Source organism: Haemaphysalis longicornis, unplaced genomic scaffold (genome assembly GCF_048455015.1).
Source record: "Haemaphysalis longicornis isolate Haplotype H1 unplaced genomic scaffold, Haemaphysalis longicornis Haplotype H1 scaffold_3, whole genome shotgun sequence".
In the NCBI taxonomy this organism is placed as follows: domain Eukaryota; kingdom Metazoa; phylum Arthropoda; class Arachnida; order Ixodida; family Ixodidae; genus Haemaphysalis; species Haemaphysalis longicornis.
Genome location: NW_027526335.1, coordinates 96,949,372 through 96,972,460, shown reverse-complemented (window position 1 = coordinate 96,972,460; position 23,089 = coordinate 96,949,372). Strand labels below are relative to the sequence as shown.

The 23,089-nt window shown below is 49.1% G+C and overlaps 2 protein-coding genes across 3 annotated transcripts in view; both read left to right on the top strand.

Annotated features, from left to right (window-relative positions):
- The first annotated feature begins 550 nt into the window (after window positions 1–550).
- On the top strand, window positions 551–3,076 carry LOC144175342 (protein unc-13 homolog D-like). Its single transcript, XM_077704421.1, has one exon. The coding sequence runs from the start codon at window positions 551–553 to the stop codon at window positions 3,074–3,076; it is 2,526 nt and encodes an 841-aa protein (XP_077560547.1).
- A 3,562-nt stretch (window positions 3,077–6,638) lies between these two features.
- The window catches only part of LOC144174911 (uncharacterized), a 288,622-nt gene continuing 272,171 nt past the window's right edge, over window positions 6,639–23,089 (top strand). For both annotated transcript variants that reach the window (XM_077703896.1, XM_077703894.1), the window contains exon 1: window positions 6,639–7,296. The gene's annotated coding sequence lies outside the window, so the exon portion shown is untranslated. The remainder of the gene's footprint in view (window positions 7,297–23,089) is intronic.

Here is a 23,089-nt window from a genome sequence, read left to right as displayed (position 1 = left end):
GCGATTTCCTAGTTACCCAGTCGTCATCATCATCATCACCAGCATATCTACCCCCACTTCAAAGCAAAAGCCTCTCCCATTAATCTCTAATTACCCCGGTCCTGTGCTAACTGCGACCAATTTATCCCTGCAAACTTTTTGATCTCATCTACCGATCTGACTTTCTGCCGTCCCCTGCTACCCTTGCCTTCTCTAGGGATCCACTCTGTTACCCTTAATGACCAGCGGTTATCTTGCCTTCGCATTACATGCCCTGCCCACGTCCATTTCTTCTTCTTAATTTCTACTAGCATGTCCTTAACAAGCATTTGTTTCCTGGCCCACTGCGCTCTCTTCTTGTCCCTTAATGTTACCCAGTTATTTGCCCAGTAATGTCGGCCAAAACAGTGTCCCCGCTCCAGGTGATGATGATGGTGGGGTGTCGTCAGTCTCTTCTTCGTCAGATCGTCGTCCTCTTTGACGTGGCACCCGGCACGCATTCGGGCCACGGCGGAGCACAGCCGCAAGAGAAGCAGCGTGAGGCGGAAGTCCAGCAGCGTTTCCGCTGCCGATGGAGCGAAGCCCGTTCCGCAAGGTGCTTCGGCGCAGCTGCAGGCAGGAGCTATGCCTGCAGTGCCTGCGCACCATCCGGAGGAGCGTCGGAAAGCAGGTGCGGCCATACAACGCCTCCCGGGCCCAGATGACGGCTTTCGTGAGAGAGGTCTTTGGAGAGCTCGTGTACGTCACCTGCACGCGACAGCTTGACAGCGGGGCGAGCACTGACGGTGACGGGCGTTCAGGTGGAGCAGAAGAACTTCGGTTCCGCTTCCAGGTGAGGCTTTTGGACTCCGAACGACTTTTTGAGGCGGACAACCGGAAGCACGTTTTGTGCCACCTGTGGGCCGACGAAGGCGGTGGTAGGACGACGGAAGTGTCCAAGCGCAAGTGGTTCTCGGAGTCTGCGACCGAGCTCACCGCGGAAGTTCTAGATCCTGCATCGAGCTATCTCGTGCTTGAAGTGTTCGCCAAGGACCCCGTGACACTCTGGGATGCCATCAGGAAGCTCGCTCGACCAGGCTCGCTGAGCGCGTTTCTGGAATCTCTGCGAAAAGTGTTCCGCCAATACTTCCGGCCAGGGACAGCTTACAAGCTGGTCGGTCGACTCGAGAGTTCCCTCGAGGATATACCTTGTGTCGGCGTGGAAGAGTGGTACGTGCTCAAGGACACCGCAGGGCACAACCTGGAGAGCAAAGTGCAGCTCTCAGTCACATTTCACTCCGTGGCGTCAGCGGACATCAGTGTGCTGGAAAGAATCCGAGAGCACTACGCTTTGAGTTTCGCGTTCTTAGAGCACAACGTCGAACAAACGGCCGAAGACGACGTGGCACAGTGGAGCAAGTGGTCGGACTGCGTGGGCAGGCGTGGCCTCACTCTTCTTAGGCAGCACGCACTGCAGAACAACATGCAAGATGTGGAAGCCCATTGCTGCTATCTACAGGCGGCCACTGAACATAGAATGAAGGTGAATACGCAGATCAGTTTTGTTGTAATGTACCTGCTTCTCAAGGAACTCCAGTTGGAGCTGGGTAGCCAAGGACATCGCTTCGTAAGTGATGCCCTTGACCATCTTATCCAGGAACTTTCCGATCACATAAACTGCCAGCTAGAAAATCTGCATGAGCAGTACTACCTCGAATTTGAACTGCACGTGACGGACCTGTCGGGCGCTTTGTCGCTGTGCGCACTCATGGACTCCATGAGCCCACTGCCTATTGTTGACTCGGCACGCACCGCGCTCCAGAAGAACGAGAAAAAGTGGTACGAGAGTCTGGCGATTTCTTTAGACGAAAAGGCCACGCTCTCCGTTGTCGCAATGATACTGGACAAAATCCGAACCCACCAGCAAAAGGCCAACCGGCTATTTCAGCAATCCTGGAACGAGACTTATACAAACATTGTGATGCACGAGCTGGACGACTTCCTGGTGCGCAGCCTCAAGCCATGGGTTGGTTGGCAAGTCGAAGCTGTGCTCGCCTCCCCCCTTGACGACAGCGAAGAGAAAACGCTTGACTCGATAGAGGCGTTTTCGGTGATCAAGACGTTTTTGGAGGACACATTTCCCCTGCTCAACGTTGATCCCGAGGTCCTCAATGTCCAAAGGTACCACGAGTGGTTTGGATCCCGAGTCATCGACCGCTGGTTTGATGTGGCTTCACGAGCGAGCGAGATAGTCCGTGGCTTTGTGGCTGCTGACGACCTGCTTCCCTTGAACGCGAACGTGAAGTACAGCTCGTCCTTTGTGAAAACGGCGGACGCTATCAATGCCAACGTGGTCAAGCTTTGGCTCCTCATTGAGTGGCCCGAGCACGCGTGCAGTTTCTCGTTCATCGACTGCGTGCATCGCTGGGTATCCGTCTACTCGGCCGCCATAGATAGCAAGACCGAATCCGAGCGCCGCAGCGGAGATGGGAACAACGCCGCGGTGCCTGCTAGGCTCTGTGTTGCCGTCAATGACCTCATGGGCATCTTGATGTACGTACAGCAGATACGCTCCAAAATTGTCGACAGCTACCTCCGTTCTCGCCAGGGGCTCACACGCTTCGGTGACGTCGAAGTCAGGCTCCACAGCGTCCTCGGGACTATCAACGCCTCCAAGGATCGTCTTCTGGACATCATCGTGTGGAGGCTGCTCCCGGGAGTCGAACCACGACTAGACCGGGTCCTCAGTGCGCAGACGACCCTGGCTCAAGAGGCGGACGTAGACGGGCTACTCCGGAGCATCACGGCCTGCGTGACGTCGCTGAGGGCCAACCTGGAGGCTGAGGCGTTCGAGGCCGTGCTCGTGCTGTTGTGGGCCAAGCTGACTACACTCCTCAAGCAAAGCATCTCGCGGCTGCGAACGCGCTGCGGCATCGACGCGAGGGCCTATTCGGCGTCTTTTCTGGGCCTCTCGGTCGTCATCCAGCAGTTGCCCAAGTGCTTCACCTTCAAGGACTGCGGTGGCCTTTCTCGGGCCGCCTTGGAGGGTGACGTCCAGGCACGGCTTCGAGAGCTCAAGGAGGTGTTCCGTGACCAGCACGGGGCTGGAGACATTTGAAGAGACTGGCGGACGGACGACGTGCGTCTTGTTTTGCCGAAAAGCTGCGATGAGGTCGGACGTGGCTAAGGTTTTTTTTTTCTCTACTGCTCACAATTAGGGAAGCCCGTCGGCCTCGATTTACGTATAGGCTGATGGTAATCTTGTATGGTGGCCGCGGATAAAATTGTGGCTTGGCTGAATTTAAATATTTTAGAAATCATGGTGTGAAAGTGTCTGTGCTGTCTCATTGGTCGGCGAATACGCGCAGGCAACAGTATGTGCCTATGTGAATTTCTAGACAAACATTGAGGTTAATCCGCAGGGGTTTCTTACAAGAAAGCGCAGCATTGTTCGTTAATGTTCGCGATTTGTTTGGGGTGCTGTTTTGGCGCGGTTCGTTTTCTACCTCAAGGGTGAAAGGACTGTAGGCTATCGTGTTAGGTACTAACCTTTCCCCTTCGCAGCACATGTCAGATACAGTTGAACCTACTTATAACGAACACCGATATAGCGAATTATCGGCTATAGCGAACTAAATACGTTCATTAGTTGGTGACGCTTTATTTCAATGGCATCTATTCTTTAATAACGAAACAGAAACCATGAGCCACGCACGATGTCGGATATGTCGAAGAAATATTTGACCAGGGGGCTGAGAAGCTACTTAGAAAAATCCTCCGGCAGCCGAAACTGGGGAAGTATAAAGGCCCTTTTGTTCGTGGTCACTGCGGAAAACTCCATCCTGCTCACTCCTGTGAGCAGTCATCATATGAAGATCACATCCTTGATCAAATAGATAAAGACGCAGGCTGCTCCGTCATGTGAACATAGTTTTTTTTTTGTAGTTTTACGTACTCATGCTGCGGCTCATTCAACTTGAAATGCAACAAGGAGAAAGGTAAGGGATACGTTGTTTGTAGCGGGTTGAAAGCCTGAAAATGCATTTTTGTATGAAGCATTTTTGCGCGAGCCACATTTTCGACTTGTTACAGCCGATTTTTACCTCCGCTGTTATAACGAATATCGAATATTACGAACTAGTTTGCTGTCCCGATACTGCTTCGTTATAACGAAGTTCGGCTGTAATTGGCAGCCTTCTCCATAACGTCGACATGACTTCAGTGCACACACGCACATAAAGACACACACACACGCACACACGCACACGCACACGCACACACACACGTATCTATGGGCGTAAGTGGTCCGTCTGGGAAATCAGCAATGTGTACCTCCCTTTGCGGCGAGAGAGTTCCTGGCTCGAATCCGGGCGCAGCCGCGACAATGCAACTTTTTATGGCGTCGTCATTTCCGTGACGGATATGACGCCGGTCAGATCTTGGTGTACCTGGACATAAAACACTTTCGTGGTAAAAATCCCGAGTTATCTCCACGAACGCTAAACCTGGGGAGGAGCGAAGCATGCAGTGTATAAGTGTATTCTTGGGGCCTTGGCGTTTTTGCAAACGGAGATGAAACCGTTGGGAGGCAGAGGTATACAACTTCGCTGTAAAAGTCTCTTGTCTGTGAAGCACGAAGCTCTCTAGCGCGAAGCGTAAACGAATGTCCCTGTGTTTTTTTTTTTTTTTAGTACGCGTTACCAGGCGCTCTAGCGCGACTCGTAAGCGAGTGGCCGGTGTTTTGTTAGTAGGCGTTACGTAGTACTGCGAGGCGTAAAGTAGTTTCCCGCTGTTTTAGTACCGTGACTACATGAGACGACGATCACGTCGACGACAGGAACCGCCAACAGCCCCACCCCTTAAGTGACTTCGCCCCTAAAACTGGCGTATTCGCAGCCCGGCAACTGATTGTGTTTGAAATCATCCTTAGCAGTACTGCAGCGACCACGACTGTTCACAGGACGCGCTAGCGGTTTTCGAAATTACCGCTTTGCTGTGTGGCCCGTAACAGTATAGTTGGTGCGTGCAGACTACTATTCACCGATTACCAGCACGATCTACATTAGGGCGAGAATTTGTCCCGAAGCTCCCTTTTGGGGGAATCATCCTATTGTATACGTCGCATTCATAGTTTAATTGTCTTCGTCGCGCTTTGTTGACTAATAAGCACAGTAAGCTAGTCTCACAAACAAGTTTCATCCACTTGAACGCACGAGAAGTATCGTTCACTGCGAAGCAGTTTCTTTTTCGGTCCTAGCCACCAAGTGCCAACTTATGAACAACGAAGTGTCGAAGCGCAGCGCAAGACGGTGGACAGAAACACAGAAGACGACACACAGAGCGCTCTGGACGTCGTCTTCTGTGTTCCTGCCCCTCGTCTTGTGCTACGCTTCGACACTTCCCTATTTACCAACTATGTGCGAAATTAGGCACTACGAAGCCGATGCGTAGTGGCGTAACTAGTAGTGAAAATTGTTCGGTGGGACCGAGCTAGACAAGTGGTGAGACGCCATGGCAAAGTGCTCGCTTAAAACCTTGAAAGCCATTGCCATTTGTTGCCTTTTATTTACCAGCAGCCCCGTCCTTCTCTATAAAAAGGCTTTTTGCTACTGCTACTGGTAGTTTTTGTGCAACGGGAGGCGAAGAGTTAGGCGCTTTCAAACTGCCTCTGTTTTTTTCTTTAGTGACAGCAAGTTAGGTTCTATCGATAAAATCTGAATTGGAGAAACACAGCGATATATGGCATGGCACAAGAACGAAAAAAAATCAAATAGCTTTATAGCTGGTACAAAACTCCCGCTAACAGTTTTCTTCGCTTTTACGTAGCTAAGGTAAATCGTTCTATGCAGGTTTAAGAGTTTGGAAACGCCGTGTAAAGCGACCGGCCGTAATTAATTTCCTCTTATTATTTTTTCTGGCTTGTAAGCAGCGGTAGCCGTGCTTGTCTCACCGCACTTTGTTTCCCATTAAATCGTTCGAGATAGGTTTCAGAGTTGCGAAACGCCGCAAAAAGGGAAGCGCCGTTACTAAATAGCTATGATTTTGCTTTTTTTGTCTGTCTCGTTAACAGCGATGGTCGCGTGGAGCTCATAGCGCGCTGTTGAGCAATAAATCCTTGGAGATAGGTTTCGGGGTTACGAAACGTCGTACGAAATAACGAGACAGCATAAACCGAAACCACAGATAATTGGTTACCGCTTTTCCCTTTATGCCGCGTTTCGCAACTCCGAGACCAGTCTCGAGCGATTTTATGCGAAACAACGTGAGATTTCTCCGCACGCTTATCGGTAGTTACGAGCCGCCAAAAAAAGAAAGAAACCTCAAGCTAATTAGTCATGTCTCTACGCTTTACGGAGCGTTTCCCAATTCCCAAAACCGAGCTCTAACGATCTCAAACAAAACAACGTTCGGCGTGCTTTGTAGCGAAGGCAACGATTCAGACTACCATCAGTGCCCTGCGCTCCGTCTTTCCCCCGCAGCTCTTCTTTCCTGCAGATCGGCTTCTCCCTCATGCGCCGGTCAGCAGCCCGTCAAACGCGGAGAGGGGGAACAGGCGCCGTCTGGCCACCAGGGCCGATTCTTGGTCACGTGGTTGTTTCTCTCCACCGCGTTCTCTCTTTCCCTCTCCATCTCTCCTCTCGGCCGCTTCTCCTTCCTCCTCGGAGGTCGAGTGGGAAGCCAGCTTCCCGAGCGCTCGCGGCGGTCGCATCGCTGGAGTCACCTCCATTTACGAAGCAGAGTTCGTCTGCCTCGGTCAGCCGGAGCAGCTCGCCGTTCGCGTCTCTCTGCCGTGGTGCGACTCCAAACCCGGCCTGGTGTGGTGTGCTGCCGGCCGCCGCTGTTGCTCGTTCCTGTTTGGAAACGTGCGGCCGCGCCGTCCCTGCCTTTTGTGAGCCGCTCAGCTGTTCGGCGTTCTCAGCGAGCCGAGTGCGTGGGGATTCGGCTGCACCGCACAGTTCAGCCGTCTGGTCGCAGACCACTGTCGAATCTTCCGTTGCCACTCTTCACTGTTCACTTGCTTGTGCGGGGAAAACAGGAATTGTGCGGCTGCGTGTGTCCTTTCTACCATCGAGCATCGACCCTGACGGTGGTGTTGCATTTCGTGTTCGGCTGCCTTCAAATTTGCATTTACTTGCAACGCTGTGCGAGCCCGTGTGTCTTGCAGGCCGCCCTTCTTGTGACGTCCGCGACGTTGATCGGCGAAGCGCAGTGACTTTGGATTTGACTCCAGGCGGCCTTTCATCGCAGCATCGGCTACGAAACGAAAGGCAGCTAGCTGCCATCGGCACCGGCTGACGAGGTCTTAGACGTGAACGAAGCAGGACCTGCCGTCCTAAGGTGAGAGAGCATATAAGTCTTCGTTGTCGAGCATGAACCAGACAGTAGCGAAGAAAGAATGATAACACTTGAAACTATTGTTTTATACATTCCTCTGGTGATTAGCAAATTGTTCTAAAGCAGAGATCAAAACTGAGTTGCTGAAAGAGCTGTCCTCCACCAATAAAACGTCGTTCCGTCGATCGCCGGTTCCAAGAAGAGGTTAATGTAGGCGCCCACGCACTTTGGCAAATTTTTATTAATATCACGAACTTCATTACTCAACTTTGCCCGAGCTTTGTGCTCTTTCTGAGGCATCATTTTGGTAAGGAAACATCTGGAACGCCAGTCAGTTGCTCCACGTTGACCACGTCTACGCGGGGCGGAGAAAACAAATTTTATCGTTTGCTGGTCCAGCCTGACAGCAAATGGTCAGCTTAACATTAGTATTTCCCTGTTGCAGCATTTCCTAGTCGCGTAATAGTCACGTTTTGTTACCTTGAAAATGAATCCGCTGAGAAAAACCTGAAAACAGCTGACACCGGTCAACGATGACAAGACAGTGTTTAAAATGTCTTTCTCTTATTTTTATACCTTAATTATATTCATATATTTTAAGAGAGAGAGAGAGAGAGAGAGAGAGAGAGAGAAACTGCAAACGCTAGGTTAAGAGTTTTTATTTGTTTGTTTGTTTTTGACACAGACTCCACCAAGTTCTGATTATTTCGCGTCTCGCCTCGGTACACTCTAGGACGATCCTGTGGTTCAGCTTCACCGGAATGCATTCGACGGACCAATCCACGCAGACAACAGTGAAATTCCCCAAAACACAGTGTCGAGTAGTATCGTCGCGCTGTAGAATCACGCCATGCATGCAAACTTGACGTTCTGCATTTGGCAGCGCCACAGCGCAGTCGACATTTTTGAGCCAGATGGAGATATTATGCACTGTACTTCTGAACGCGTGTGAAAATCCTCATTACCGCTCCTTTTCTTTGCGCAAACAAACGCCAAATATCGTATAGCCGGCAGTTGAGTTTCGTTTCTCACGTCACCGCTCTCTTTCTTACTGACCTCGATCAGAAGGTCATTGCATTCGGTAGGGTAATCAACGTCTTAACCTGCCAGTTTATTAGTATGCCTTACTTCGATGCTTTCTAGGGCACCGCGAACACGGGTAGAATATTCGGCGAATCTGTATGTGGCGATTGAGAGAGGAGAGAGAAACCTTTGTTAAAACAAGAGAGGAAGGTGTAGGCGAAAAAGGGCTGTAAGCAGCGGTTAGCCGTCCTGTTCTGGTAAACAGTGTGTGGCCGAATTCTTTGCGCCCGTCCGTCAACAAAAATATCCTGGATCATTCCCACTTTTGCAACACACGCTGATCGGAGATTTGGCCAAGAATTAATAAAGGGTCGGCACACCGTACAAGGAATGCTGACCTCATCGATTCCTAACTCTTTCAGCAAGAATTTCTTAAATCTTTCCTTGACAGTTTTGGATACATCCTAAGTGAACTCACCGACGACAACGTCGTAGCGTGGTGATCCCATTTCACCAAATTCCGTGCTCACGAAGTTTCGATGTTATCCTTCCGTGGCGTTTGGAAAATGCACACGGTACAGATTAAGTGGCCGTCTATCATCTGTACACCGCATACATCTCCACAGCATGCGGTATTGTTCTCAACTCTCTGAAGAAATTGGGGATCGAAGGTTTGTAGAGTATATATACAGCTTCGCTGGTCATCCACCTTCGCGAAGTGGAATGGCTGGCTAACGTTTTCTTTTTTCTGATACAATACAGTGTACGTTTTACTGCTTGTTCAAACGTCCACATGCTACTCTGTGCTTCAGAGTCGTAAACCTCACCAACGTTAAATGTATCGCATAGTGCCTTTCGCAGATTTTCGAGCACCACGCGTGAACTTGTGACCCCAAAAAGGAAAGCCTCGGCCTTCGGCCGTGCAGTGACTTCGCGTTCACCTTCTCAGAGCCCGCCTCGACAATGTTTCCGCGAACTGCTCCGCATTATCTTCAGGCCGCCTCGCGGCCTGATCGATGCGATGCACAATGATTACCCGAGTCGTGTTCCTAATTGTCGTTGCATTCGTTGGCTCTTGGTGGACGACGGAAGCCAGCCCTCCTGCTCTTATCGATTCGCTTCCAGGCGCTGGGCCGCCAAGGCGGGCGTACACCGCGAAGACGGAGGGGGCAAGACGCCGGACAGCAGGGGCTTCAGAGGGCGCTCTTCTTGGGCTGCGACGAGAGAGCCTCTGCGATGAACCCTTTCTGAGGGTCTCAGTCACGGTCGGTGCCCTGGCACCGCAGTTTATCCGGCAGACTTTATAGAGTTAGGGTAGCATTTGACCCTTGTTATGAGGCGTTTTTGTCAGCATGAAAGTGCACATACAGAAGACACACACACACACACACACACACACACACACACACACACATATATATATATATATATATATATATATATATATATATATATATATGTATATATATATATATATATATATATATATATATATATATATATATATATATATATATATATATATATATATATATATATATTATTCTTATTGTAACGAAATATTCGAGTAAGGCTGCCCGTTTCTTCTACCGCTGACATGCAACGACAGTAAACTGTTGACATACCTATTCCCTTTTCCTGTAATTTCCTGTATTTCTTGTAATGATACATTACGGGTGAGGATGCCGTATGTGGCAATTTATATGTAAAAAAAATCACCTTCATCTGCCCAAGCCTTTTTGCCTAGCCTTGGCACTTTGGAGCCAGATGAACGTGAAGCGCGATATCTGCGCACCGAGATGCCGCCTCCTTCCAACTGCCCTGAGCAAAGATTTGCTTCCATTACCGACGCTCCCGCGGAAGCGAAACATAAGTGGTGTGTGTGTGTGGAACCAAAGTTCCTGGCTTCATGTCCATCCCCTACAGTAACCAGACATATGTTTCTCCATAAGCCGCCGCTGTGGCTCAGTGTCTAAAGCGTAGCCCTGCTGAGCTCGTGAACGCGGGTTCGATTCCCGGCCGCGGGTGTCGCTTTTGTGATGGAGGCGAAAAGCAAAAACGCCCGTGTGCACGAGATTTCGGCGCATGTCAAAGATACCCATGGGGTCAAAATTAATCCGGAGCCCTCCACTACGGCGTGACTCATCGCCTGCGTTGCGTTGGCGCGTTAAACCCTACAATCAATCACATCTGTTCCTCCATCTGCATATCTGGCCTCCCCTCCGTTACGCGCATTTTATTTTCCTCCACGAAGAAGCTGCTAACGACTCTCCGAAGACTCCGAAACACGACTCATTATCGACTTCATCGTTAAACCTGCGGTATATTGAGCTCATCCACTCACGGCTCCTGCATTCGGTGACTTGGACGACCTGTCAAGGAGACTTAACGCAGTGAAAAGCTGAGTCATGCCAAGTTATGCATGATGCAGAAAAATTGCACGTAGTTCGGTTTCCCAATAGAAATGTCCGTAATTCCTTCAAACTGCCTACGTAAGTACATTTATGTGATGCAGTAAGGGTTGCTTCCACGGAGGTAAGTTCTAATGACATTTAACTTGATACTGCCGTTAATTGGGGACAAGTTGGCTAATGCTTTGTTCTCAGCACGTATACTCCATACACATGCAAGAATTTCGCACCCAACTGAGTCGTCATAAATAGGGAAGTGACGAAGGTGTGTGTTAAACTCGCCATGATGGTTCAGATTTGGCGTTGAAGGTAACGGGTCGACACCTAGACTACAATTCCCACCGTAATCAGAGCGTCCGTACTAATTTAAGCTAGTTTCAGTTCATTAACGTGCATCGGTCTCGTACACGTCCTCATTCGCGTTCGTCTTTCGCATAAACTAGAATAACGGCCCCTGTTACGCTTCAGCCTTGGACAATCCGCCGCCTCGTCCCGCAACGTCAGTAAACTTTGCTTCGTAGTTTACTGCCCATTTCCCTTCAAAGCAGATTGGCTAAAATTGATACGAAACCAACCGTGCGTGAGTTTTCTCCGTATTTTTCTGCGTTTCCTACTTCCCTAAGCACTCTATGGGGCGTTGCGCCACTTTACACGCACGCTGCGAAAGGCAGACCACATTCGACGCACGTCTGCACAAAAAGCAACATCAAGGGTATATACGCACTAAGAGTGAGACACCGGGTTCATGAAATAAACACGCCTCTTCCCAGCCCATTTGACGACCGCAGGAAGACATCCTCTCCGTTCTATCGGCGATAGGTTTCCAATTTCATGTCGCTTTCATTAATCGCGCATGTGGACCATCGTTCAGCATATATATACACCGTATTTGCACGATTCTAAGACGCATCTTTTTTCCCTAAATGTAGCCTACAAATTTGTGCGCGCTTTACAATCAGGCTCAGAAACAAAATCGGCTTTACAGCGGCGAGCAGCATCGCATAGACACTAATTTCTCCCGAAATTGATTCAATGTGATCCAAAAACAATCCGTCAACATGACGAGAACAAACTTTGCCGTATCCACTCTGCCTATTCAACAATGGACATTATGAAGGTCAAGATGCTTGAAATAGGTTTCCAGTGTTCCCCGCTGCCGTTTTAATGCTAGAAAAAGCTAGGTAAGGAGGTTTATAAAGCATAGGGGGATTTTTGCTGCGTCAGGTGCATGCATAAAACAAACCAGGCACGTACTGTCATGTCTTTTAAATCATCTGCGCGAAATAATCGGCGTCAAATTCTTTTTTTCAAATTTCCTTAAATAACTTGCCTGCACGTTGCAATCGGGGGTGCAATGGAATCGTGTAAATGCGGTACTTTTCAAAAAAGCTTTCGAGTACTTCCTCTATCTCCGTGCGTAAGCGCCACGTATGCGCGTTTCATCTGTTCGTCACCCTCGTCACCTCTGTGCTAAGCTTTCGTTTATAACGACGAACCAATCTGCCAACAACAGTTGTTTTTTCTGTGCACGTGTACGTGTGCCTCCTCCGTATCTCCGCAGAGCCATTTCCCTTCCGCGCATGCGCAGTGTCGCCTATCCATTCACACTACTCACCAGTGCGTGCACATCATCTCAACTCGCTCCAAACCGTCTGAGCCCAAATCTCTGCGTCCCTGTTCTCCTCCCGTAGGCGTCGCTCACCGCTGCTTCCTACGTACTTTCGTCTTTGCGGCTCCGTTAAAGGAAGGTTGCTGCACGCTAGCCCGACATACAATCCTCGCGGCGCTAAATGCACGCTCACAGCCAGCGGCAATGAGACCACTGATCAATCCGCTTCGGTTTTCCTCCTTCGTCGCGGCACCGTTATCTCGGACATTTATTCGCGTCGCGGCAAAGTCGAGCCAGACGTACGCACGAGAAGGCGTGAACGACTCTCGTGATTCCCAGGCTCTCTCGTCTTGCCGATCTTAAAAAAAGCTCTGCTCGCTTTATTCTGATTCTTTTCTCTCTCCCACTTTCTGCTTCTTCGAATGGTGAACGCGCCCGTAAATAGGTGAGTGAGAATCACTGAGAGATTTTTTTTTTCTTGGGAACACAGTCGAGCTTTCCTAAATCGGCGCCGCCGTATGGGTGCGCGTTATTTAGCCCAGTCGGAGCTTCGTGAAAAGAACGAGTCTCGGCGCCGCCGTCATTCGAGCGTCTAGACCGACCTCCTGCCCACCGGCGCTGCCCTCTATTGCGACCCTAGCGCTGCTCTTCCTCGCGCGTCTCACCAAAGCCGTCGTGGCGGTCACTGCTGCTGTGTCAGCTGCGGCTCGGGTACATGAATACGCAGCTCGCCTTTTGTGAGTTCCCGCCTGGGCGGCTGTATTGAGGCCACGAAAGAGCAGATCTGCGCGGGTCTTTGCGTTCGCTGCAGGGCGTCGGCGCTTGTACATTGCGCGTCGATTAGCCTCGATTTCACACCTGGTGACGAATGGAGCGGTTTGTTGGCGTGCAGTGCACTGGGCATTGCTCTCTCTGAAAGAAGGAGACGCGTGCAGATCGTGGGAGCCATCTGGCCGTAGTAGGATGTGTGTCCAAATTATTATTTTAAAATAAGTGCTATAAGAGGGAAGGAAGGAAGGATAATACAGTGCACGAAAGGCAGGGAGGTTAACCTGGTTGCAGTCCGGTTGGCTACCCTACGCATTTGAAGTTGGAAATGAGGGATTTGAAGAGAAAGAAAGGGTATTGAAAAGACGGGAAATAGAGCTTGAGGAGCAATAAAAGAAAAATTAAAGGTAACTACAAAAACTAAACAATTGGCGATAATAAAGCCTACACTGAACAGGTAAACTAACCAAATGACGAATGGAAAATAATACACAGTGTCTCTACAGTCGTTCACACAAGCCTGTGTCCTTTAAGAAAAGAAGTAATGCTTTTGTGGCCTTCTGGGACTGCGATGGGCAACGCCTGTGACACAAAACAGTCTGCGCAGTTAATGGCTGGTTGGCCTACTTATCAGAACATTTGATATTTGCTTTGTGAGGGGCGTATCATGTATACTTAAGAGGCGGGATTGGGAGGACTTAGCCTTGCATAAAATTTACAGCAATTGCTCGCCCTTTGCGATGCTATATCGTAACAAAAACGCGAACGTCACCGCAGATGACTAATCCCTTTGGACCGCAAAATCACCAGCAGGAGATGAGAAGCGTCTCTTTGTGAAACCCGGTGGTTTCTACAAAAAATGATGTTCTCTTTTGCAGCATGTGACACGCCTAGGGAAGGGCAAGACGTCGCAGTATTCGGCGATTCAAAGCCAGCTATTCAGCTGTTTCAGAGGACATACTTGAGGAAAATCCATGCCAGCAATCTTTCATGTCCCCTTGATTAAATCTTTGTTGCCCAAAACTTTCATTTTTTGCTTAAGATCGCGAAAACAATTATATGATCTAAAAGGACACCAGACAACAAATATGAAGTCAGAAAAGAATTAGGTTCATTAGGACGGACACAATGAAGTGTTATTCCCGAGAAATTGATTGATTATGCGGTTTAACGCGCCGACCGACGTAACGCAGGCGATGAGGCGCGCCGTAGTGGAGGGCTCCGTATTAATTTTGACCACCTGGGGATCTTTAACGTGCGCCGAAATCTCGTACACATGGGCGTTCTTGCTTTTCGCAATTAGTCTGCTTACACAACGCCTTAGCATCTACTGAGGTGGTGAGACGGCCATGCTACTCCCAACGATTTCTGAAACAGGCGGTATGCGATCACTTCAGCCAAATGTGGCCTCGACCGCTTCATCGTGACGTGATGTAGGGCCTGAGAAGAGCCGAAGCCGTGTAAGAACAGCCACAGCGAGTGCACCGACTCGGCTGTTCAATGTTAGCCGTGCGAAATTCCCCTGTGCCCTCGTGCGTCATGGTGAAATTGATCACTTTGTTAGAACTGCTCCAACCACAATCTGGATCGGACGAACTTTGTTTCATAATGCCCAAAAGAGCACGCGCTCACGTTAGCGTGTAAATGAATACAGATGTCACCCGTCGTGATCTTCAATCATCTTACCCATTCCTTTCAAAGTCGAACGCAATTTATTTTTGAAACGGGTTTGAAACAAGAATGAAACTGGGACAAAAACATGGGACAAACATAGTTGCGAACACGTTTAAGAGACGAGCTACAACAAATGCCCCGAGCAATGCAGGTGAGCATCCTGCGAATGCGGGTCACCCAAATGTACATACGTACCCCGCTGCGCCGGTATACACAAGGTAATAAGTTGCCGCCGACACCGCCAAAGCCGAGAGCAACCTTTCATCCCTCGGCTGTCCATAATCAATAGCCGATGTCCCCCGCGTGCTTGCAACCACTACACGCGTATACACGGAACCGCTTTCGTGTTGCGCATCCCCAATTAGCCTCGCCTCTCCTTCGGATGTCCCCGACAATGCCGCGCGGGAAATAATTGGCTTTCCATCCGCATCGCATCTGCATCGAGTCCCGCTGCAAACGCCCGCCGCCGCCGGCACTCTCGGGCACGGTCGGCGAGGAGCGCAACCGTGTTCGCTTCCGACGCACGCACGATCGTGCAGTCGGTGACCCTGACATCATCGCTGCCGCGAGCCAACGTCAGCGCCGCTGTTCCCGTGTGTGTGGTGGGCGACGTTTTCTGCAAACGCTCACGCTTGCGACTGCGCCGACGACAGTGTCTCGCAATGGCGGCCCGAAATTTGCCGTTTTTTCCTGCCAATTCCCTCGCTCACTCTTTTTCGTGCTTTTCTTTCTCTCTCTCTGACCCTTCCGGGGGATTCCTCAATTGCCACTCTGCCCACGCACGAATTCTCGCTTTTTTCTTTTTACTGGGTGTACTGGGAGCGCTGTTGGAGACGGGGTTGTATTGCCAAAGAGCGAGGAATTCTCGCTTGTAGTCGACACCCGCATCTTGCTTTTCGAGTGTTTTTTGCTTCTGTACGCGGGGAATTGCGTGAGAACGAAAACCGTGCGGACTGGATCTTAAAATTTATTCTGTCCGGGTGTTTTCCATCCCTCTCTCTCTCTCTGTCCACGTTGCCACGGTGTCAGAATGATTTCTTACTTTTTTTACGTTTCTTTTTTACTTCGTTTGGTGGTGCAGTATGATCTGTTCAGTACAGGCAAAAACGCAATCGTAAACTTTGGGTTTATTGTAGTACGGCTCAAATCAGCACTCCTTGTTTCCCCTCTCTGAAGCAGCGCAAATGTAATTACATTTATAACTGAAACTCTAAAAAGAGCGCAGAGTAACAGCCCTGTAGTCCAGTACATGATTATTTATTTATGTATTTTTTGTTTATTTATTTATTTATTTATTTATTTATTTATTTATTTATTTATTTATTTATTTATTTATTTATTTATTTATTTATTTATTTATTTATTTATTTATTTATTTATTTATTTATTTATTTATTTATTTATTTATTTATACTACAATCTGGGGTGGAGGGCTTGAGCTGTATCCACATTGTATATGGAGCTCGTGGTGACTGTTCCGACCGGATGCCCTGCACTAAGAATATTGAGTGACGGCAATTGTCGCAGTGTCGGTGGACTGTATACAGACGATTAACAGACAGGTGCTTCAACCGGCGACTTATAAAATGTCCTTAAAATCCGAACAAGTTACCAGTCTATGCCGCACGTTGTACGCCGAGTTTACCTATCAGCAGCTGTATAAAGCTAGTGCAAAACGCGCGCCTAAATCCCAAACCATCTGTTCCCTTACCTGATCGTACATGCCTACCAGTCTCTTAAAATGAAGAAGGACCCACACTGGAATAGGTACACTACGGGGTCTGCTCTCAGGAGCTGCTGTCACTCAACGAAAACAATTTGCCACTTATCTGCTTGCGCCACTGCAAATGTCGTCGAAAGACGATAGTCTTCTGCCGCCCCTGCCACGTAACTGCCTGCCCTTCCAACTCTCCCGCTCATCCCCTGCCGTCTCGCTCCTCCCACGACAAACGCAATGGACGCCTGCTGAATTCAACTTTCCCGCATTCGCACTGCTCGCGCCACATTATATCCTGTTACAACTTAAGAACGGCAACACGGAAGTTGCCTCGGTGCCTCGTCACCGCAGCCGGATGTTACTTCGCGCGGCGCAAGTAATGCGTTACTGGGAATATTGTGAACGTTGAAAGAGCCGTTTTAGTTATTTTTTTGGATATATAATGCTTATAAACCACTGCAGCGACGACAAACAAACTACGTGAGGAAAGGCAGACGATACCACGCAATCATAGCAGTCTCCTTTCAAAACGCACGCGCCCGTTGACATCCGGGTCCGTCGCTTAGGCGGAGTGATACCGTACATGAGCTATTGCCGTTCTTAACTTGTTCCCGAGTATAGTATGGTTGTTCGTTTTCGGGTTTTATATATTTTTAAAATAGGGGGGGTGTTAAAAATCGGGTGCTATTTTTCAAACTGGTATTCGGGTAGAAATCGGGATTTTTGTCGAACCACTCCGAAATTCGGGTTTTTTCGGGGTACATTTACCCATGTACTAAGTGAGACATCACTTTATTTTATTTATTTTTCCCCTATTTATCGCGCCACCCATGATCAAAAGAAATCACAAGCTTCTTTAGTAGTAGTAGTAGTAGTAGTAGTAGTAGTAGTAGTAAGTATTGTTGAATAAGGCGGACTTAGCCTTGCATAGCTGCCGGCAATTGCTCCGCCTAATCGTCCCCAATACCATATCAAATCTCTCAAAGTCATAACACATCACTTAGTCCTAAAATAACAGACACGCTATGTCACCACACCTCACTTAGTCCTGTGGATTGCAAGAATACAAGTAGGAGATGAGACACATCTTTTCGCACAATCCAGTGGTCCCTAGGAAAAATAATGTCCTCCGATGTAGCATGGGGCACTCCTAACTTCTGGAAATCACGAAAAAAGTTCGCCCGCTCAGGGTTGGTTTTGGAGCAGTTCATAATGAAGTGATCAATGTCACCAGTCACACTGCACGAGGGGCACAAAGGGGATGAAACAATGTTGATTTTATGTAGCCAAGCTGGTGTACGGGCTGAGTCTGTTCTTACGCGGTGGAGCAGACAGGCTTCGGCTCTTCTCAGGCCCTTCGTCACGACTGGTTGATGTACTGGTCGCCACAGCTGCCTAAAGTGCTCGCGAACGGTCTGTTTCTGTATGCGTTGGAAATCGCACCGCGTTTGCACCGTCCTTGTAGAAGATAAGGCGTCCTTGGCTAAGCTGTCAGCATGTTCGTTTCCCGCTACACCGACGTGCGACGGGATCCACTGGAATTGCACGGTGAAGCCTTCATGCTTAAGCCGCTTTAGTAGAAGTAGGGATCGCTGACAGGTCTTTTCAACAGGTATACCCCGCTGCAATAGGTGAAGGGCTGACTTTGAGTCACTGAATATTGTGACTTTTTGCCTTTCAAACGATGACAGTTGGCGCAACGCAGCTTCTATGGCAACACACTCACTCGCTGTAGATGAAACCAAAGGCGTCACCCTGGCAGCCCACGAAATATTCAAACTGGGTATGAAAAAAGCCGCCGCGCACACCCCACTTTTTGCGTCAACCGATCCATCAGTGTATATGTGCAGAGAGTCCCCGTATTCCCGTTCCAAATGCTCCAGCACCAGCGATCGGGCTTCAACAATAGGTGTACAACGCTTCGAGCGCATATGAGGGATGGTCAATGCACAATCCACACTCTCGTGGGACCAAGGCGGGTCCAAAGTAGCCCTTTTCCCAGGCCATTTGGGACACAGCACTCCAAGAGTGTTTAGTGTTGCATGAGCACGAGACTCTACCCTTAATCGTAGATGCCGCAGTAATGCTAAGCCAGCACTTGTTTCTTCTTTACTCTAACGCACTAAAATTGGTGTTTGTTTCAAGTCAGTAATAGGGGGGAAAATCAAGGTTTTTGTAGCAAATACTCTCCGAAATTTGGCATTTGATTGGAGATGAATCACTACTGATGACAGCAAAGAACATTGATAACTTCTAACAAATTAAACATTTTATTCATGAAGGGCTGGTCATCGATTTTTTATACATTCTTGTTTGAGTATATCATCATCTGCACGCACAACTGTCGGTCTCCGTTCGACACCTATCCGATCGTTGAAGATATCTCAGCCGGGAGAAAGTTCTCTTCACATCGGAGCTTCCATTAGCTAGGCAGAAAAATGTGCGTGCAGCTTTTTGCCAGCCTGGGGTAGCGAGCGGCAGAGTCATGCCAATAGTCAATGATTTCGAAAGCTGTGTTTGTGGGGCTTGCTCGCACCAAGTACTGGTTGAGAACGGCGGACCGTCAGCGCACGACTGTGCAGATCGCTATTTTGAAAAGGTCGATTGGGGGAGACAGCTGGTTTAACCCGATTTTTCTGAAACATTTCCGGGGTGTATAAATGGAGTAAAGAACATAAACAACCCTACACATATGTGGGAACTTTTTTTTACTGTTGGGCTCGCGCTAGTCTTGAGCGAGAACTTTTTTTTTTGTATTTTTCATCAAAACATTCCTTTTGATCGTTCTTTTTTATTTATTTATTTATTTATTTATTTATTTATTTATTTATTTATTTGCTTGCCGTCGCAAAAGTCAAGCCCACTTCTATTTTCAATAAAACGACACTCTATATTATACCAGTTATGTATGGATGTTTTTCTTTAAATATGAGTAATTATTTTTTTGCGCTTAACAAACTCGACAAGTATGATTTATGGTACCAGATTTAGGTGGTTTAGAAACGTTTTGCCCGTAAAGCTTATAGTTCAAGAATTCGCTTAAATTTTGACCGGTTGGCTGAACAGACAGACAGACAGACAGGCAGACACGCAGACGGACAGACAGACCAAAATTTTCGCGTCTAAGTAGCCCGAGAAAGACTATCGTCTTCAAAAGTCAGCGTGTCGAGTAGCCTAGTGGAACGCTGAAAGCGTTGTTGAAGCCGAGAACGTGCGCGGTTGTCGGCAGTAACCCTCGTCGCGTCGGCAGCTCACCAGCGCAAGCGAGAGCTCTCGCTTGGCGTCGCAGTCTTCCCGTGATTTGAGGAGGCACCGCCCCGTCCTGGCGGCCACTCTTGCGACATTGGGCCATTCCTTCGGTGCACCGACCGCCGTACCGCCGCTGACTCACCTGTATGTCTGTCTCTGCGCTCTCGGCAGCGCACCTAAATTGGCGCGTCCGTTCTTTCAAACTGGTTTAAAGCAGCAACTGAAGAATAAAAAAGCACCGTAGCTTCCGTTATTTTTGCAGGACACCCTACCTTTCCCGGCTGATTCACCAGCCGCACTGCTAGACCGTACTGGGTAAACAAACGCACTTGTCGCCGCCGGTGTTGAATAGCCATGACGCCGCCGACGAGCTCGAGTGAGATGTGATACCCAAGGAAAAGAGCTGCTTTCCAAAAGGGCTGAATGGGGTGCTTATTATCCGTTCTTTTTAACCCCGCCGTACGCGTTGATGCTTTTCTTTTTTCTCTTTTTACACGGCGAATGAAAACGGATGGAGCTGGAGTGCGCGAAACAAAGAGCCGGGTTTACTTTAAGCGCACGCTACGTAGACGGGCATTTATTCGCGCACTTAGTCTTCTGTGCCTCACAGTTTAGTTACCGCTACACGCTGAGGTCATTACGAGTTCGTTTTGCTATTTCGTACGGAGCAATGGTCCAAGCGACTTTTATTGTGAGGCGCTTCTTTCTGTTTAAATGTAAAAGTTTTTTTTCGGTTTGTGTACACTAAAGGCTAAGAAAAGCGAGATTTGTTATCGTATTATCTTTTCCTTATTGATAGACAATGAATGTGCACGATGCATCGTTCAATTTTTAGTCATGCTACACAACACACACACACACTCCCTCCCTCCCTCCCTCCCTCCCTCTCCCTCTCCCTCTCTCTCTCTCCCTCTCTCTCTCTCTCTCTCTCTCTCTCTCTCTCTCTCTCTCTCTCTCTCTCTCTCTCTTAGGCACAGACACACACACACGCACGCACACACACACGCTCGCGCGCGCGCGCGCGGATGCACAAATAATAGCGCACATGGGTTCTAGCTTCGGTACTTCCAAAAAGAAGAGAAGTCAGAAGCGAGTTGTTTCACAGTCAAGCTTCAAAAAATGCGTTCAGCAGGGCTATATGGGGACTACACCACGGAGAAGTGAAGAAAAGGACACGACGAACGCTGTGTTCCGCGAAATGTCTTTCAGAACTTTAAAAAAAAATCTTCAACTTGCCTCCCTCACCACAGCGCGTCTCAATACATTTTTTCACATCGCGCAAGGTGAGCATGCTCTTTGCATTGCCCGATGTCATGGTGTCGTTCTCGCTTTACTTTAAGCCATTCCCAAACTTGGCTTCATTGGCTGCTGTTACTAGATGTCCGGTAGCGCTGTGGCGAAGCAGACCTATGGGCGAACACTCCGGCCCGCAACCGCCGGCATCATAGAGGGGTGGGGACACAGAAAAAGCCATGGTGCACTAAGTATAAGTTGGCATATAAACGAAGCGACATACTTGTCCTAATCTGAAGTTTGACACCACCCTTCGTGGCGCCAGGGCAACCGTGTCTTCAAAAATTGCACGCGCTCGGCGCTGGGGCGAAATATCGCGGAGGCGTCGCGACAGCGTGAGTCAGCGAGCGAGGCGCGCCCCTCTAAACGCACGCACACGCTGGACGACGTCGGCGGCATCGGTCACGCGAGACTCTGGCGCTGCCCTGTCCAACGCCGTTAGCGTCACGGGCAGCGACGCCCGGGCTGACAGCGCCCTTGCCCGAGGCTGCTTTTTATAGCGTTCGCCGCAGCGGCGGGCTTCGCCGCTTCTCCAACGCCGTCGCTCTCCACCGGCGAAGCGCGAAGTAAATCCTGACGCCACCGAGATGACAAGGCCTAAATCCGATGTCATGAAGCGGTGTTTCGACCGCTCAAACGAGCTCGCTCGAGAGGATCCCACCAGTAAAACCTGTCGGCCGGGTGATTACCCTCGCAAGAGAGACGGAGGCAGGGGGTGAGCGTGTGGTCTTCTTGTGTAGGGGGTGTTTCCCGCTGTCTCGCAGCAGCAGCAGCCCCCCTGCCGAGGTCAACTGCGGAAACGCGTGAGCTGCCACCGCATTCCGCGTCTATTGGGCTTGCCAGGAAACTGCGCCACTGGCTGCTGCTCCTGCCACGGGCGAAGCGACGAGACCGTCCGCTCAAACGACGTGAGCTGCCAGCGGAGACTGCATTGACGCATGAGGGCTCGAGGAAGGCTTCTGTCGTGCTTTTTTTTTTTTTCTCGGGGAAGTCTGGGTATTTCTTTATTCGCAGATGTATTGGCTGATTCGACCTCCGAATGAATGTGAAAGCCGTGTTTATTTTGTATAATACACCTCGCGACACAGCACCACCGATACTCTACGTCTTCGTGTAGAGTAGGCAACTTAATTACGAGCAGTCAATGAAACATTGAATACAGGATTTTTTTAGAGGAATCAGTGAGTCGCGTTCTCTCAATGGGTCTGCTTCACGTGTTTGCTATTTTTAATACTGATGCAACTCACTCAAGAGAATGGGGACCGCGGTTCTAATGTTCGCGTATGCACCCCATACGATAGCTCAAAAAACCGCCCACATATACTATAAAAGAACAGAAACAAATAACAAAATAGGCAGAAACAAGAGCTCACGCTAACTTGTGCACAAAGAAATACAATCAATACCAAAAAGGGGAACAAAGAAATGAAAGAAGAACATAAACAGAGAAACCACTCCCGATGATAACCAATGGTAAGTAATCTGATACAGCGAAAACAGAAATATCGAGGACAGAGAATGACAGCGAAACGACGAAAAAGATTATACCCTGCTATACAATACAAATGAGATGTCCTGCTCCTGACTCATAATTGATGACAAGATGTCTGGATGGGCTGTGCTTCCTCTTGACTCGCAATCGTTGGCAAGATGTCTTCGGGGTTGGTATTGAGTTTGATGTTGTTTGACAGTGGTGTTGTGATAGGGTACAAGTTGATTGCGGCGTCTGGCTGATAGCTTGTGGGCCTACCCTTTTCAAGGGACTCTGCAGCGCTTCTGATAAATTCTTCCACTCTTTCCTTCGCTCCTGGAAGCACTGCGAAAGCTATAGTTATCGCCAGCAGTGAGCGGCGCTGCGAGATTTGCCCGTCGCCGCAGACTCGCCTTCCATTTCTACTTTGCTTTTGTTGCTTTCTTTTTAGAGTGGCTGTCGAATCCGTTTATTGGTGCAACTGAAATAAAGCCGGCCAATGGCCGCTACACCGCTCTAGTGACGTTATTCGAGTGCTCGCAAAACGCCAACACGGGAAAGACAGCAATTTTATTTTTGAG